This window comes from Artemia franciscana, chromosome 17 (genome assembly GCF_032884065.1).
Source record: "Artemia franciscana chromosome 17, ASM3288406v1, whole genome shotgun sequence".
Classification (NCBI taxonomy): Eukaryota; Metazoa; Arthropoda; class Branchiopoda; order Anostraca; family Artemiidae; genus Artemia; species Artemia franciscana.
The window spans coordinates 14,837,238-14,854,008 of record NC_088879.1 but is presented as its reverse complement, the minus strand read 5'-3'; the positions used below and the strand labels follow the sequence as shown (position 1 = coordinate 14,854,008).

Here is a 16,771-nt window from a genome sequence, read left to right as displayed (position 1 = left end):
GCTTAAATGTTTATGAATCATTTCGACATTCTCCCAAGGAAATTGATAGATTTAAAGCAAAAATTTTTTTTTTTAGAAAGCCCTGGAAACAATAACTTTTCTCAGTTTCAATTAAAGAAATTACATGTTTTTGATAAAGACCCTTTCGAGGAGAAGAAGCATTTACTAGAATTAGCGTTTGTATGCTAAAAATTTCAGATATTCATTATACTAGTGAATTTCACGCCCAGGTACGTACCCAATGAAAGCTTGGAGCCTAGCATTATCCTGAAGTCTTACAATTTTTCTATAGTTTCTTTTTTATTACCACTTGTTAGACTAATAGTTTGCTGTGTTAACAAAATGTGGCTAAAATTTCTTCAAATTTGCCCCTCTCCTCAAAATCTTGAACCGTACTTATTCATAACGTTTTGGAAAAAAAAATGAGCCAGTTCGATTTCTCAATAATTTTTTTTTTGAAAGTATGAATACTGAACTTGAAAGGTTACAAAGACATTGTGACATGGTACATGAATTGATATTTTCCTACACTAAATATTTTCCATGATATTTTTCATCACATAGGTCATTGTTTACGAAAATAACCACAAAATAAAATCACGAAAAAAGATGTAAAAGCGTTGATTTCAGTAGAGCTGATATCATACTGTCATATGATTTGTTCCATGTTTATCTTTTTCTTGTCTCCCATTGTTGAGAAGATCTTCACAATTACTGTTTAAAAATTGGCTACATTTAAATTTAATTTATCACATTTTCGCCAGATCTTGTTAATGATGAATAACGAAGCTACCTTGCTAAAACTATTAACAACTCATTATACCAGCCTGTCAATTGAGGCCATGACAACCGCGCACACCTCTCTCCCAAACCAATCTGCCCAAAGCTTTATTTTGTACTCTCACACATGACGTTTCAATTACCTTTTATTTTTGTCATGGGATCCTCCTACGCCGATCGGGGATGACATATTTTTCCCTTGTCCTTGTGTGGATGGCATAAAAACATGAAATTTGGCAATATATAATTCTTCATCTGTTAAAATGGACCTTGCCTACTTCCTTTCTTTTGTGATAGCCCTCGAAAAGGAGATAGAGTCACGTTTTTTTACTTCAATGTAACATATACGATCAGCCTAAAGAGTGCCTAGAATCCTTGGAAAATCCTTCTCTTCAGGAACTCCTCTGAAACTATAAGTTTCAGAAAGTGTTTCAGAAAGTTTCAGAAAGTTTCGGAACTCCTCTGAAAGTGTTGATTTCAGTAGAGCTAATATCAGACTGTCTCTGAAACTTCAGAGCCATCAGAGATATCAGAGATATCAGACTGTATCCTCTGAAACTTCAGGGGAAACCATCATCCTAAGACTTTTGAAGTATGTAATTTTCAGAGCCATCATGATCAACTATAAGAGAGCACTCTGTGTTTTGGCTTTTCTACTTTTTATAGCTTTGCTGCAGCCTCTTCCTTACCAATAAGTTTACCTAGGAAGAAGGCATTTAATTCATTTGAAGAAGGCATTTGAAGGCGTTTACTTCATTGATTGTCTTCTTACCTATTATCACCTCTTCATCCTTATTAAAGTCCTAGCTTAAGCAGCTTAGAAGTATCCTTAACTTCAACTTTCAAACCTGTTTTAAATACCCTGAGTTTTTATAACATCCAAAAGTACCGTCATAACGCTAACGTTTTTTATTCTAAGATACCCAAAATCATCTACATAGTCTAAGTCTGGGTAGAACTTACCTTCTCAATTGACGCTATGTTCTCCCTAAGCCTCTTGTGTGTTCCTTTGTACAAAGTACATGAAAATAATTTATATAAAACATAATAAGTTGCAACTCTGCTTAGCTGCTTATTGGATGAGTTCTATTCCAAGAAATTCCAGTCCCATCAATGGCTCCGGGTGCAAACATTCTGATACGAATTAGCCGTGAGTCAAACCATCTGGATGTTATTGCCCACGAGGAAAGTCATCTTAGAGCCATCATGTAAGCATTAGCGCTAAAAATTTGTATTGTAGCTGTCGAAAAACAATTGCAATTGTAGTAATACTGCTTACTTTTATCTGAGTTGCGACACGAGCTAAATGGCAGCTTTCACTGGTGCAAAGACGGAGCGAACAGCAGAATTCCATTGGAATTGGCAATTGGTAATTGGAGCGATTATTCTTTCTAGCCTTCGTCCTATTGGTGAAAACTTTCAATTTGCTCGATGTCTCTTTCGACAATTTACTATTCTCCGCTTAATTTGTCCACCTTTGCGTACTTGCGGTTTGGCAAGAGCTTACAAAGGAGTACCTTTTGCCGAGGTTTTGTCAATTCTTCATTATACGTAGCTGAACAATGGCGGTGGATTATATTCCTCATGTCATTTTTTACCCACTGCGCATAAAAATGAAGCAGAATACAAAAATAAAATAAAATGTACAAAGAGTCATCTATAACAGGGCTTCTTAAACTTTTTTATATAGCGACCCCCTTCAAGCTTAGGATCATTAATTTTCTCTATAATACCAGTTTATTGGTAAGCTTCAGACTGTTAGCAAATACACGCAGGCGCTACTTGGTTGAAAAAGCTCGTCTTTATGCATCATTTGTAGTTCTAAAACTGAGGAGGAAATCTCTTCAATTTTGCTAAAAATAGTTGTGACTAACCAAATCCTCTTTGAAGTGTCATAATATTGCTTAATCAAACAGTATCTACAGTAAATCAGGAGCTAGGTCATAAAACTAAGAGAAAAGGATACTAAAGGGAGCAGCAACGATAACATTCGGTGCTTGGGAAACTGCAGAGAGCCGATTAAATGTTTTACAGAGGGATTGGCTAAGATTACTTATTGGTCCTTGTTTGAGCAACTGTCGTGAGACTAACACATACGCGAAAATAAGTAGTAGAGGCAATTTATTGAGTAGTTGGAAGCAAATATTCTGACAGTAAAAAAAACAAATGAAGACCAAGTAAACCAAAATGAAGCCTCAATGTTCCGTTTTCCACATACTGTATCCTAAAAATGTGTACCTAAAAGCAATAGGAAAAAGTGCTATTGATACTTTAAATCCGAGTTTTTCGTATGCTAGTAAAAACTCCTACTGTTTGAAGAAACAGGGCATGGATGCTACTGAGAAGTGAGTTACTATATTAAAATAAAACCGAGATATATTGGTCTATATTTATTTCTGCAGTTCCTGACTCCCTTCCACGGCACAGTGCAGTGTAGAAATTTTGTTTCTACAATTAATTTTATATTTATCCCGTAAAAATTTTCCAAGTTACAAAAGGATTGTAAATTTAGGTCTATCTTTTTCTATTCTCGCCATAAAATAAACTTAAACAATAGAATCGTAAATTATCAAAAAAGATGAGAAATAATATTTGAAAGTATATGTAAGCAGGTTTTGAAAGTTGAATACATCTAACAGTTCAAAATTACTTCTTAAGTAAAGAAATTGGCCAATTTAGTCTTCATGCTTTTTTTTAAATTTTTTGAATCTTGGAGTTAGATGATTTGTATTTTTTCTAACAGTCTTTCTTCTTTGAGAAAAATTCACTGAAAAATTTTAAGTAGAGCTGAGAAACTTGTGTTGTGCTGATTCTTGGAAAAAGATTTGTTAATAAAAATGGTTTCAAACAATTTTATCATGACGATGGAAGCCCGTCTTAGGACCTGATTGATTTCCGTTATGTTTGCTGAAATAAAAAGAAACTATATTTTTCTATATTTCCCGTTTTAAAATTGGTTTTAGTGGCTCTTCATTTTCAAACACCGGGAACAAACATGGACCTTTATGACGGCAGGTTTAGACAAAATGGTGGCTGTGGATACGTCTTAAAGCCTTCGGTAATGCGGGACAATATACCAATATTTCCGGCTGTCAATAAGGATATTGTACCTGGTGTGTCTCCTCAAGTACTCAGATTAAAGGTAGGCTAAGGTTTAATCTCTTTTTTAAGATACTATGTCTTTTAATAATCTATATATTTTTTTAATTGGTACCTCTAATTTCTTAAATTTATCATTCCTTAATCTCTTGTTTAGGATATTATCTAGCAAACTTAAATTTCAGTTACTTTAAATTAATAAGTTTCTTTTTTAATGGGAGTGTGAGTTAAATTTGGCTGGGTGATTTGAAAGTCATTTTGGAAACCCATATACTTGGATATTCCTTTGAAACTCATATCAACTATGAAAGAAGTCTTTCTCTTACTCTGCAACAGTCACAATTGCTGCTACACCCTCCAGTCCACAGCAGCTCTTGTCAAACAGTTCGTGGTAACGAACAGTAGTAAGGAGCGTTCCCGCTCAATAGTAACTGAAACTCTAAAAAACGGAATTTTAATGCCAATAGTTACATCAAAAGAATCGCATTTTAATGCTGATTTTAAATATGACTTTTAATATTATAATAAATATGAAAAAAATTTAAATTGAAAGTAAGGAGCAGCATTACGCTTAAAACGAACAGAAATTATTACGTATATAAGGTTCACCTTCTCTTAATACCTCGCTCTTTGCGCTAAAGTAGCTTTTATTAATTTTGACTATTTATTCTATGGCCTTTGTGATTACGGGGTCATTCTTAAGAAATGGGAACAAAATTTAAGTTTTTGTGTAAAAAGCGAGGTATTGAGGAGGGGGCACACCCCCTCATATACGTAATAAAAACATACGAATATAGAAGTTCGTTACGTAAGAATTCGTAAGTTATGTGTATTTTTTACTAATAAAAACGCTCGTGCAAAATTAGTTCTAGTTCTAGTTGCCTTTTTAAGTAACCAAAAAATTGCAGGGCAACTGGGCCTCCTCCCCCGTTCCTTTTTTCTCAAAATCTTCCAATCAATACTATGAGAAAGCTATTTAGCCCAAAAAATATGCAAATTTTGTTTTAATTATTCATGTGCGGAGAGTCAAAAGAAAACATGTATTAATTCAAAAATGTTCAGAAATTAAATAAAAAACAAGTTTTTTAACTGAAAATAGGGAGCGACATTAAACCTTGAAACGAACAGAAATTAAGTCGTAAATGGAAGGGGTTATTCCCTCCTCAATGCCCTGCTCTTTACTCTAAAGGTATTTTTTTCTGTTTTAAAAAGTAGAGTTGAGAGAAAGAGTAAAACTCTAGCGTAAAGAGCGGGGCGTTGAGGATGGAACAGCCCCTTTCATATACGGATTAATTTCTGTTCGTTTCAAGTTTGAATTTCGCTCCTTAGTTTCAGTTAAAAAACTTGTTTTTTTATTTAATGTTGTTAAGATTGACGATAGATGCATACAGATGAATCAAAATTGGATTTATTTTTTATGGGAAATGTGAAGCACTTTAGCAATATTTTGGCTGTGGAAACACGAAAGGTATTAAGTGAAATTTTCCAAAGTGTTTAGGAGAAGAAAAATTGTTTTGGAAAAATGCCTCTAGATTTCTCTCGAGCTCCAATCACGCTTTTCTGGTCATCTTATGGAGGGCCTAATGTTTGTGGCTGCCAAAGGGCGGCACACTTGACGCTTTTGATCTGCAAAGCTGGTCAAAATTTGGTTTTTATCACGTTTGAGTGGTATATAAAATTAAAAATATCATCACAAAAAAAGGGATAGGCCTATGTGCATTTTGATTGAACCACTCGATTGGGCGTACCTGATTTTAGCAGAATATACAATGTTAGAATAGATTAGACTTATAGACTTATATAGGCAGAATAGTCTTATTTTGACTGATATGTCACTTAACACCATTTTCATTTCCACAGCCAATTGGATCGGTTTAGTCGAAAGAAATGCTGAAGAGTAACACTTTAGCTTTGTTTTGTTACCAATGATTAAATGTCTTAGCGGTCAGTCCTTCAAATTTATAAAAAGGTGTGTTACAAGAGGAATTTTTCTTGAATAAAATTGATGAGGTGTTCCGAAAAAAGGTTTCCAAATAAATCATCTCTGCTTAAAAAAAATTTTATTCTTGATTTTACAACATCCGATCAATCGGCTGTGGAAATACGAAAGGCATTAAGTGATAATTTCTGAAATTTCAAGGAGAAGCAAAAAAACTATTTAGGAAAATATGTTTCTATACCTCCCTTGAGCTCCATTCCTGCCTTTTTGGTCTTCACATGGTGGGACATATGTGACAATCTTCATGGCTGTGGATGATTCGTGCACTTTACGCTTTCTGGTCTACAAAATAACGCAGTCGAAATTCGGTTATAACGCAGTGGGAATACGTGCAGGACACAAAAATGATACAAAAACGGAAGGGGACACATACAATCAGATTTAACCAATCGATCAAACTTGCCTAATTTTAGTAGAATCGATATGTAATTCATTTTTTACTGATATGTCATATAAAGCATTTTGGCATATTCCCAACCGTAATATTTTTATGCTCAGATTCTAAATTTCATCTCAGTTAATGCTGTGCTATTCTGCCCAAAAAGATAGAACATAGCCTAAATACTCCAGAGAGCAGTCCAGGGCTTCAAAAAGTGTGTCAAAAACTCAAAAATGTTATAGCTGTCAAACATTAAACAAGTTTTTTTATGGTCCTTGGAGAGGAAATGGTTCTTAGACGAATTCCAGAGAAAATGCTCTTTTATACATTTCTTTGTGTTTGCAGCATTACGATAAGCATTGAGTGCTTACATTTGAGGGTGAAAATAAGTAAATCGATCAAATATATCGAAAAAAGACAATCTAAGATTCAGTTTCAACTACAAATAAGTTTTAACAATGGGAGAAGTTATATGTTTTACAAGAAATTTCTTAGATTTTCTCAGTTGGCGGGTGATCTCTTACGAAACTTCGAAGAAAAAGAGTAATGCCGAAAATTCGAAAATTAAGCAGGAACTTGCAATTAAAACTAGTATAGTGAATCTTCATTTATTTTCAGTTAATTTTCAGGATTCCAATAACGGAGATGATCAAAATAAAAAGTATAGACTTGTCAATACCAACTCAAATAAAAGAAAATTTAACACCATATTTACATCTCTATTGATCAAAATTCCCTTTAGAAGTCAGCGTGAAAATTATAATTTGGCTTCATTAATTCTTCCCGAATTTCGGTCTGCCTAAATTTGGCTTATAATGGGAGAATGTTGTTTTGTGTGCCTGGGGATTCCTATTTCTAGTGCCTACTGTCAGACACAGAAATTTGAATATGAAGAACATTTATTATATCTTCTAATCGTATCTAAAAAATCTGTCTTAATTCCCTCCGTCTTAGGATTATCTTTTTAACTTTTGTTCATAAGACATAATAAAACCCTATTTACATCTCTATTTATCAGAATTCCATTTAGAAGTCATCGTGAAAATAAGTTTGCTTAAGTTTGGCTTATAACGGCAGAAGGTTGTTTTGTTTACCTGGGGATTCCTAGTTCTGGTGCCTACTAACAGACACAGAAATTTGAATTTGAAGTAGATTTATTACCTTCTAATCGTATTCCAAAAATTTATCTTATGTTCCTCCGTCCTAAAATTATTGTTTTAGCTTTTGTACATAAGGCGGAATAAAAGCAGAAAACGTGATCATATGGGCATTTAACTCACCATAATGACTAAAGAAGCGTAATAGGACATTATTTTCTCTATTAGAGAGCAAAGCAATAGGAAAGATTTCTTAATTGGAAATAGGGAAATAAATAGAGACTGCGTTTATTATTGAAGTTGAAAGACATTATCATCATTATTATTTTTTTTATTCAAGATACTAAATCTTTAAAGAACCAAGCGAAGTGAACAATTACTATTAAGTTGACTCCTTGGCGACAAGGATCGTGGAGAAATGGAAAGAGAAATTAACCTTATCAGAAGGGGAAAGATCCCGGTGATAACAAATTTGTTCTTGATGGATAATTAGCCTCAGACTAATTGAGAGCTTAGAGAAAGTAAAGCAAAAAAGATGAAGTTTATTTGTCGTAACTGTCGGCGCTGAGTAGGGTGGAGAAGCGTGCACCTCATCTCAAGTGCAAGCACAATCAATGTGATATACACTTTGACTCCGCCACGAAACAGAAGGATTAATCTTAAAAAATAAAATTATCCAAAATCATTAAATAAATCATTAGAACTAAAGTTGATTTTATTTTCTGATCCCACCTGAAGCTGAAGTGTCAACTTAAGTTTGCTGAATATGCAATATATCTTGAAGAGCTTGTTTCTCATTTTAATTAAATAAAAAAACTAGCTTTTTTAACTGAAAGTAAGGAGCGACATTAAAACTTAAAACGAACAAAAATTACTCCGTGTATGAAATGGGTTGTCCCCTTCGCAATCCCTCGCTCTTTACGCTTAAGTTTTTAATTGTTTTAAAAAGTAGAATTGTGACAAAGAGTCAAACTTCAGCGTAAAGAGCGAGGGATTGCGGAGGGGACAACCCATTTCATATACGGAGTAATTTCTGTTCGTTTTAAGTTTTAATGTCGCTCCTTACTTTCAGTATAAAAACTATTTTTTTTTAATTTAATTTCTGAACGTTTTTGAATTAATGCATGTTTGATTTTGGCTCTTCGTACATAAATTATTAAAATGAAATTTGCATATTAATTCTTTTTTTGGCTAAATGGCTTTCTCTTAGTTTTGATCAGACGATTTTGAGAAATAAGGGGTGGGGAAGGAGGCCTAGTTGCCCTCCAGTTTTTCGGTTACTTAAAAAGACAACTCAAACTTTTAATTTTTAACGAACGCTTTTATTAGTAAAAAAATACACGTAACTTAAAAATTGACTTACGTAACAAACTTTTGTATTCTTATATTTTTGATTATATATATGAGGGGGTTGGTCCCCTTGTTAATACTTCGCTCTTCAAACTGAATCTTTAGTTTTGTCCCAATTCTTTAAGAATGACCCCTGAATCAGAAAGGCCGTAGAATAAATAGTTGAAATTACTAAAAATACTTTAGCATAAAGAGCGAAGTATCTATATCCTCCTAAATACCTCGCTATTTAAGCAAAAGTATTTTTAGAACCCCTCATATGCGTAATAATCTCTGTTCGATTTAAGTTTTAATGCTACTCCTTACTTTCAATTGAAAAAACTTTTCATGTTTATATTTTCATTGTTTTTTTTAATAGTAATGCTAGAAAATTCTGCGCCCTTTTCATTGAATTTCTCTTCCCCCATGAAACATTCCTTCAAGGAAAGATCCTCCCACATAGCCTCCTCCTTACTTTCAATTGAAAAAACTTTTCATGTTTATATTTTCATTGTTTTTTTTAATAGTAATGCTAGAAAATTTTGCGCCCTTTTCATTGAATTTCTCTTCCCCCATGAAACATTCCTTCAAGGAAAGATCCTCCCACATAGCCTCCTCCCCTCAACCCCACACCCAAACCAAAAAAAAACCCTGAAAACGTCGGTACACTTCCCAATAACCATTACTGTACGTAAACATTGGTCAAAGTTTGAAACTTGCAGCCCCTCCCCCAGGGACTGTGGGGGAGTAAGTCATCCCGAAAGACATAGTTATTATGGTTCTTGACTATGCGAAGCAAAATGGCTATCTCAAAATTTTGATCCGTTGACTTTGGGGAAAAAATGAGTGTGGGAGGGGGCCTAGGTGCCCTCCAATTTTTTGTCACTTGAAAAGGGCACTATAACTTTTCATTCACGTTAAAATCAGCCCTCTTGCAAAACTCTAGGACCACTTGGTTTATACGATGACCCCTGGGAAAAAAACCAAAACCAAAACAAACAAACAAACAAATAAACAAGCACCCGTGATCTGTCTTCTGGCAAAAAATACGAAATTCCACATTTTTTTAGATCGGACCTTGAAATTTTTCCATAGGGTTTTCTGATACGCTGAATACGGTGGTGTGATTTTCGTTAAGATCCTATGACTTTTAGGGGGTGGTTCCCCCTATTTTCCAAAATAAGGCAAATTTTCTCAGGTTCGTAACTTTTGATGACAAAGACTAAATTTGATGAAACTCATATACTTAAAATCAGCATAAAAATTCGATTCTTTTGATATATCTTTTAGCATCGAAGTTGCGTTTTTTAGAGTTTCATTTACTATTGAGCTGGGTCGCTCCTTACTACATTTCTTTACCACGAACTGTTTGATATTCAAAAATCAAATAGTACTTAAAGTTTCAGGACAGATCTTTTCCAATATCAGTATATTTGTAAAAATCACTCCGGTTTAATTTGTCTTACAAGCGTAACTAATATTAAATAATGTTGTCTTCTTTTTAAATCCACTTCTTTGAAATGTATAGAAATTAAATAAGAGAATTAATTCACTGGTTCATATGTCCAAATAATCAATTATACATTGTAAATAAATCTATTTTACTTAACTTAAATGTATTTTGCGAATCTTAAGAGAAATGAAACCTTTTTAAGATATCCATTTCCTTTTCGATAAAGTTAAAATGACTCGCATGCTTTCCACGGGTAGGTTGAAGGGGTAGCAACAGTACATTTATTTATGATAATCTTGTTTGCATTAAACTTACCTTCATTTTTTCATTAAAATAATGACAGAGCAACCTATTCATGGCGTGGAATCTTCAATGGGCGTATTAATAGAGGTATTATCAAGCATAACGAAGTGACACGGGTTGTCATAAACCTTTAAAGTCGTGGCTGAACCAGATGGCGTAATTGCATAGCTTTGTCAGTCTAAGATTCATTTTTGGATAACTTGTCTATGAATAATCGCTCGGCTTTGGATGTATAGGGTAAATTGGCAAAGTTTTCTCATCATTCTCTATAAAAATAATTTCAGATTTATATTATGGGGTTAGTTTATCTGCTTTTACCTTTTCAATATAATAGAGGTAGAAAAAAAATTAGACTGACTTGTACCTTGTTTCGATTGTTCTTTTTGAATTGAAGATGGCTGGATGAGGTCTCGGCTGAACTATGCCTATCTCTTTTGATTTTCACTAGCTGTAAACCATTTCTATTTTCTCGTTTTCTTACTCCTTCTCTTGTTGGGCAAAACACTATCTGGGAAATATTTGTTTTTTCACAATAACATGGCAATAAACAGACCCATCGTAATGTTTGTTACTCCAGCCATCTTGGTCAAGACGGTTGTACTTTATCTAAAGAATAAGCCTTGGCTATACCCTCTTGGGAAGTAAAATTTAATATAAATTGAATTGGCTGTTGTGCCTGTCTTTGAAGCAAAGAATATGCTTCTTTTTCTATTTATTTGAAAACCCCTTCATACAAAAATAAGAAGACGGAGTAATAAAAAATAGCAGAATAATAAGACCGAAATCAAGCACTTCAAAATATATCACAACTTCAACTGAATACTGTCTCTGCATCGAAGTTCAAAAAATGGTTCAATCTTGATAAATGGAAATTATACACATGAACTTCCTGTTCCACGGCAGTAATAGGGCCAACAATTACGGGTCCATGGGGGAATGTAAAATATATACATTTTATACGTTTGAACCCCGGACTCTCTTCATTAACCAAAAATCAGGTTGGTTGAAATTTTACAGTTGTTATTTCTTAGATTTATAAAGACTGCTCGTATAACAGGATTCAGAAACTTTTTCTAATTGTTACCCTAGGAAACAAGTTACCCCTATATACAGTGTTGTCATCCCTATTTTATTTTAATCTACACGATGAAAAGCCTTGTTATGAGTACCATATTTCCAATTTAATGGTATCAGCGAGTTGTACCTTGTGTAGCTATAATTGGTCACCAAGAGGAAGCGCAAGTCTTCAAAATGTACAAAATCCACAAAAAAAAAAACAAAAAGTGAAGCCAACCGAACTGACTTAGGAAAAGGGAAACGACCTTGATTTTAGTAACATCTTAAAATATGGTACGGATATTCCAAATATATGAGCACTGGTAAACCCTGTTTTTAATAAGGGTTTAGTGTTAGTGTATAGTACCCCAATTTGAACTATTTGTCTAGTCTCCCGTTTCCCATATTCATTTATGTCCCAGATTCCAATTTTAGATCTTGATTGGTCTGCCTCGTATATTTAAATAACAAATTTGATGGAGAAACCATTGATTTAATATGTTGCAGCTGTAAATCTTCCCTTTGCCTTGACTATCAATCTCCTGTTCCACAGCTATGCATAAAAATATTGAATTTGATGTATATCACTATTTATGATTCCATACCCTACACATTAATGTATTTTAGATAATAAGTGGCCAGCATCTACCACGACCAAGGGGAGCTTCACCAAAAGCTAGCGTAGTTGATCCCTATGTTCTTGTGCAAATATTCGGAATCCCTGCTGACTGTCAAGGTAATGTTATATTAGAAAGAACATGCTATATGATATTGTTATATTTAACATTAAATAATTTTTTATTAATAATTTAATTTTAATTTATAATTTTATTATATATTTTAATAATAATTTAATAATAATAAATTTAGTAATAATTTACTAATAATTTTATTATATATCAAATAATTGTCAAATATATTTAACATTAATAATATAACATTAAAATGTTATGTAGATCCTCATGGATGTAATCTAAACTGTTTCTTATATTTCATTAATTTTGTGCTGTTTTATTCTTCATATATCTATCAGAAGGGTGCTTTAAGACTTCTAGATAGCATGCATGTCTGAAGTTAATAAAGCAAAGAAAAGAAAATTAAAATGTGAGCAACAATTAAAACGTTACTAAGCTTAAAATAAGATTAAATTACTCTGATCATCAGGTTCAGCCTGATTAGTTCCTGTTCTAGCTTCAGATTCAAATGTGGTTTCAATGAAGAGCATTCATTATTGTTTATATACCTTACCCGAATACACATTAGCTTAATTGAAAATGAAAAAGAAACTGTACTTTTTCCATTAACACTTTGCAACATATTCAAGCAACATATTCATTTTAATATTTAAAGAGATGTTAATATTAAATGCATAATAAAAGTATTGTTTCTCAATTTGGGGTTGCAGTCAATCAGAAAAATTTGGATGCTTATCTACCAAAAATACGTATTTTAAATTGATATTACAATAAAAGATAATAAATTCCAATTAATATTTATCATTATAATATTCATATAAATCCATGTATGTAGTTCAGAAGCGGACGATTCCGCAATAGAGACATGCGACCCACCGTTTACAGAGCTTGATTAGTGTGGGACCTGGGGAGGAAGCTCTGGAATAAGTAATGCTTTTCTTGCTAAACACATGGCAATGCAACAATGTTACATGGATGAATAAACCCACGTCAACTGATAGCTAATAAGATAATTTCCCATTGATTTGGGTTGTATTTGGTTAATGAAACTTTTTTGTTGGTGTGCAGCAAACATTTTTTGAATTAGTTAATAGGCTTTAATCGAATGTCAATAAATGTGTAAACAGATAAAAAAAATCAATGGATGTCACTAATCAATAACTAATAAGATAATTAGGTCATAATATAAAAATCTGACAACCCGACTTCAGCTATTACATATTATGGTTTTAGAAGTGAGGAAGTGACCGCCTTCTTTTTTATTTATGGTCATGACCTTAATACGATGATAAACAGAACATACAACCGATCATAAAGAGGATCAAACATACAAATGAGATCATTTGTGCTTAATAAAACTATTATACAACACTACATTCATCGAACCTCAAAAAACAGTGTAATGGCAAAAGCTTTAGACCGGAAAGTGACATATTTTTATTCTTTGTAATTCTGTTAATGTGATTACTTCAGGGTACCGAAGCCTTGCCAGGCACTCAGCAATTTTGTTTTTTTCGTTTCTGTTATAATTTCATCTAGAAGAGACAACTCTGTTCGTTTCCTGCTTCTAAGAAGAATTTTATGAAAATAGGGGCAAACTCTAGTTTACAGACTTTGTGTTGTCTTGATAAGCTGTTAAGTGAATGAAATCTGGATCTGCAGCCTGAATTAGGTCATGGGAAGTTCTCTTCTATTACCCATTTTAAAGTAGTATACCCACCTTCCCCCTAGTACAGGTGCGGTTTTTCATTGCTTCTTTTAGGATTGAAGTTATGTCACTTTTAATATTTTTATCCTCAATTTTTAAAATTGACAAATTTAAAGTCGAGACTGTGAGGATAATCAGCGCTAAAGCTATTTTTCTCGGCTTTAAAAATTTGAATACTTGATAAAGTCCTTCGATGAATTCTGCAGTAGCTCGTTAAAACTCAGGACTGAGTGTTTTTAGACTCCACAATTTCAAAAATTAACATTAATAAAAAGATAGTAGTGACATCGAGTAATGTTTTTGCGAAAACAGAGGCTTTCATGTTTGTAAGAAACAAATTGATGAGCATTAGCCGTTTACAGAAACAGCGAAAAATTTAACAATAATCAAACAAAGAAGATTTTCAAACTGATCAGGCAATTGTCAGGTAAAGACTTTGAGCTCGCAAGAGGGCGTTCAATTTTCTCTATTTTTTATGAGTTTGCTGAGCTTCTTTGACGATGAAATCATTTATCTATAGAGAACTGTTTTGATATGCTTACTTAAGAAAACATTCTTTCTTAATCACAGACTCTACATCTTTCAAAGTCGGTTTGAATCCCTGCTATAATTCTCCCTTAAATTAAAACAGAAAGAGAGAAAGAACCGACCAAGCTTCTCCCTAGGAATATAGTGCACCATATGTCATATAAGGGAAATGTAAAGCTTATAGGGAAAAAAAGGATATTATAAAATTTGCTCACTCATGGAATTTAAACTGTACAATTCCCGAATATATAGGGTAATGTTCAGTTGCGTAATTTCGTCAAATCCTGGGCTGGGGGGGGGGGCAAAATTGGAGTTTTCCCAAGTCTAGTGAAAATTACCGTGAAAATGAAAAATGAGTTATATAGTACGATAAAAGTAAATGTATACATACGGAAACTGAGCGGGTTCTGTAGATGCTTGAATTATGTAGACCTATCTTAGTCTTGAAAAGATTTTTGGAGAATCTAAATTTCGACTGGGGGGCAGTTCCACCTACCATATAGTAAATTACGTCCCTGCCAATGTACCATGATTTTGAGCATTGTGTATATCAAGGAATCCTGTGATAAATACACTAAAGATTAATTTAAAATTCACGATCTTCTTTTGCCTTAATTCATTATGTGATGAAGTAAATATAAATTATTCTTTGTGTTAGGATTATTAACAATGTATATGTAATCTATTTTCTTGAATATTTGAACTGACATTAGATATTTTATTTTGGAGAAACCCCTTGCAAGATTTGGTTCTAAATAAATTTAAATTTATTCATGTTTAAAACAAATAACAAATGTGGTCTCAGGATTTTTTGAAAAGACCGGATTCTACACGGTACAATCACAGGAGCCGTGATTCATACAGTATATGAGGATTTTCAAAATCATATGGGAACGTAGAAGATCTTTAGCTATTACAGATCTGTCTCTCGGATGTTCCAGAGAATATCAAATCAGAAGGGACTTATTGGAGATATTTTGCTTTTGCTTTGCCCAAACACTAAAGAAGAAGCCTAAAAATAGGTAGAAACGCGACTTTAATCGAAGCGTAAACTACTACAAAAAAATCAACGGACTTGAATTTTTATTTTAAAAACTTTACCATTTTTGTGCATAAATAATTTCGCAATATCTTTTGTATTCTACTGTTGTTATTCCATTTTCAATGCTCATTATTATTCAGTTTATAAAAACTCTTACACGAAAATGGGGATACTTAGAAATTAAGGAGTACCGGAGTGTTGACCTTAATCAACAAAGGTTCCAAGGTGCTGGCAATGAAACACATTCCTCGAGATTTAGATATTTTCCTTGAATAGAAGGCTTAAACTCTAGGATTCTCAAAAAAACTTTTGTAATAAGTACTAAAAATATATGTAACAGGCCTAGAATAGTACCAGCTGTTGCCCTGAGAATGACAAGTTCTTTACCTAAAATGAAATCCACAAATCTGGAATGTGAATGCTTTAGGAGTGGGCTGTCCAGCAAGGTGACAAAATAGTAAAATGACAGATCTTTCAACAATAGTAGATCTTTTCGTGAAGACTATCAGCTTTACTCTCTATAAGAAATGTGATGGTTGGAAAACCATTGCTATCATGATTTTTTAGATCAATAAGGTTTTGAAGACTCTGCCCATCCACCCTAGTTTCTCAGCAGATTTTTTTACATTCACCAATTTTGAACTTTACATTCACCATTTTTTTTTTTTTTACTTTTGGATTTGGCCTTGGATACCAACTTCGTCCATAACCTTTTAGTTGTAATGACAGTGCTACTGACAAAATAATCCCCCAACTTCAGAGGAAGGAAATTAGCATCTAAAACTAAAACCCAAGTGTTTAATAATAGGAGAACGCTTTCTGAATACTTGTTTTCAAGGAAAATTGGATGCAAATACACCCTTTCGACCTTGCTATTATCTCGTCTCTTTTGGCCTGTCTCCATCGTTTAATTATAACTGATTGGTTGCAATCAATGTTTCTTGTTATATAAAATTACTCTGTGACTTTAGCAGTATCATTTTGAAAATATCTTAAATTAGATTTAACATTTAGAGGTCAAAACAAGGACTGTTACCAACGAAGGAGATAATCCAATCTTTGAAGAGACATTTGAATTTCAAATTAATTTGCCAGAAGTTGCCCTTATAAGATTCATAGTTCTAGATGACGACTTTATTGGAGACGACTTTATCGGCCAAAATACAATCCCTTTCGACTGTATGCAAACAGGTAAGCTATTAGCTATGGACAATCAATAAACGATCTTCTTTTCCTTTTAGGCTTAGCTGAAAGTTGGCAGAGTTCCGAAAATAGTGCTAAGGCCTTTTGAGAATTGACTCAA

General features: G+C 33.3%; 1 protein-coding gene across 1 annotated transcript in view; it reads left to right on the top strand.

Moving 5' to 3' along the window:
- LOC136037490 (inactive phospholipase C-like protein 1) overlaps window positions 1-16,771 on the top strand; it is a 169,147-nt gene that overhangs the window by 93,649 nt on the left and 58,727 nt on the right. The window contains exons 8-10 of the mRNA XM_065720206.1: window positions 3,744-3,922; window positions 12,123-12,231; window positions 16,483-16,659. Of these exons, the coding sequence (XP_065576278.1) occupies window positions 3,744-3,922; window positions 12,123-12,231; window positions 16,483-16,659 (465 nt within the window). The remainder of the gene's footprint in view (window positions 1-3,743; window positions 3,923-12,122; window positions 12,232-16,482; window positions 16,660-16,771) is intronic.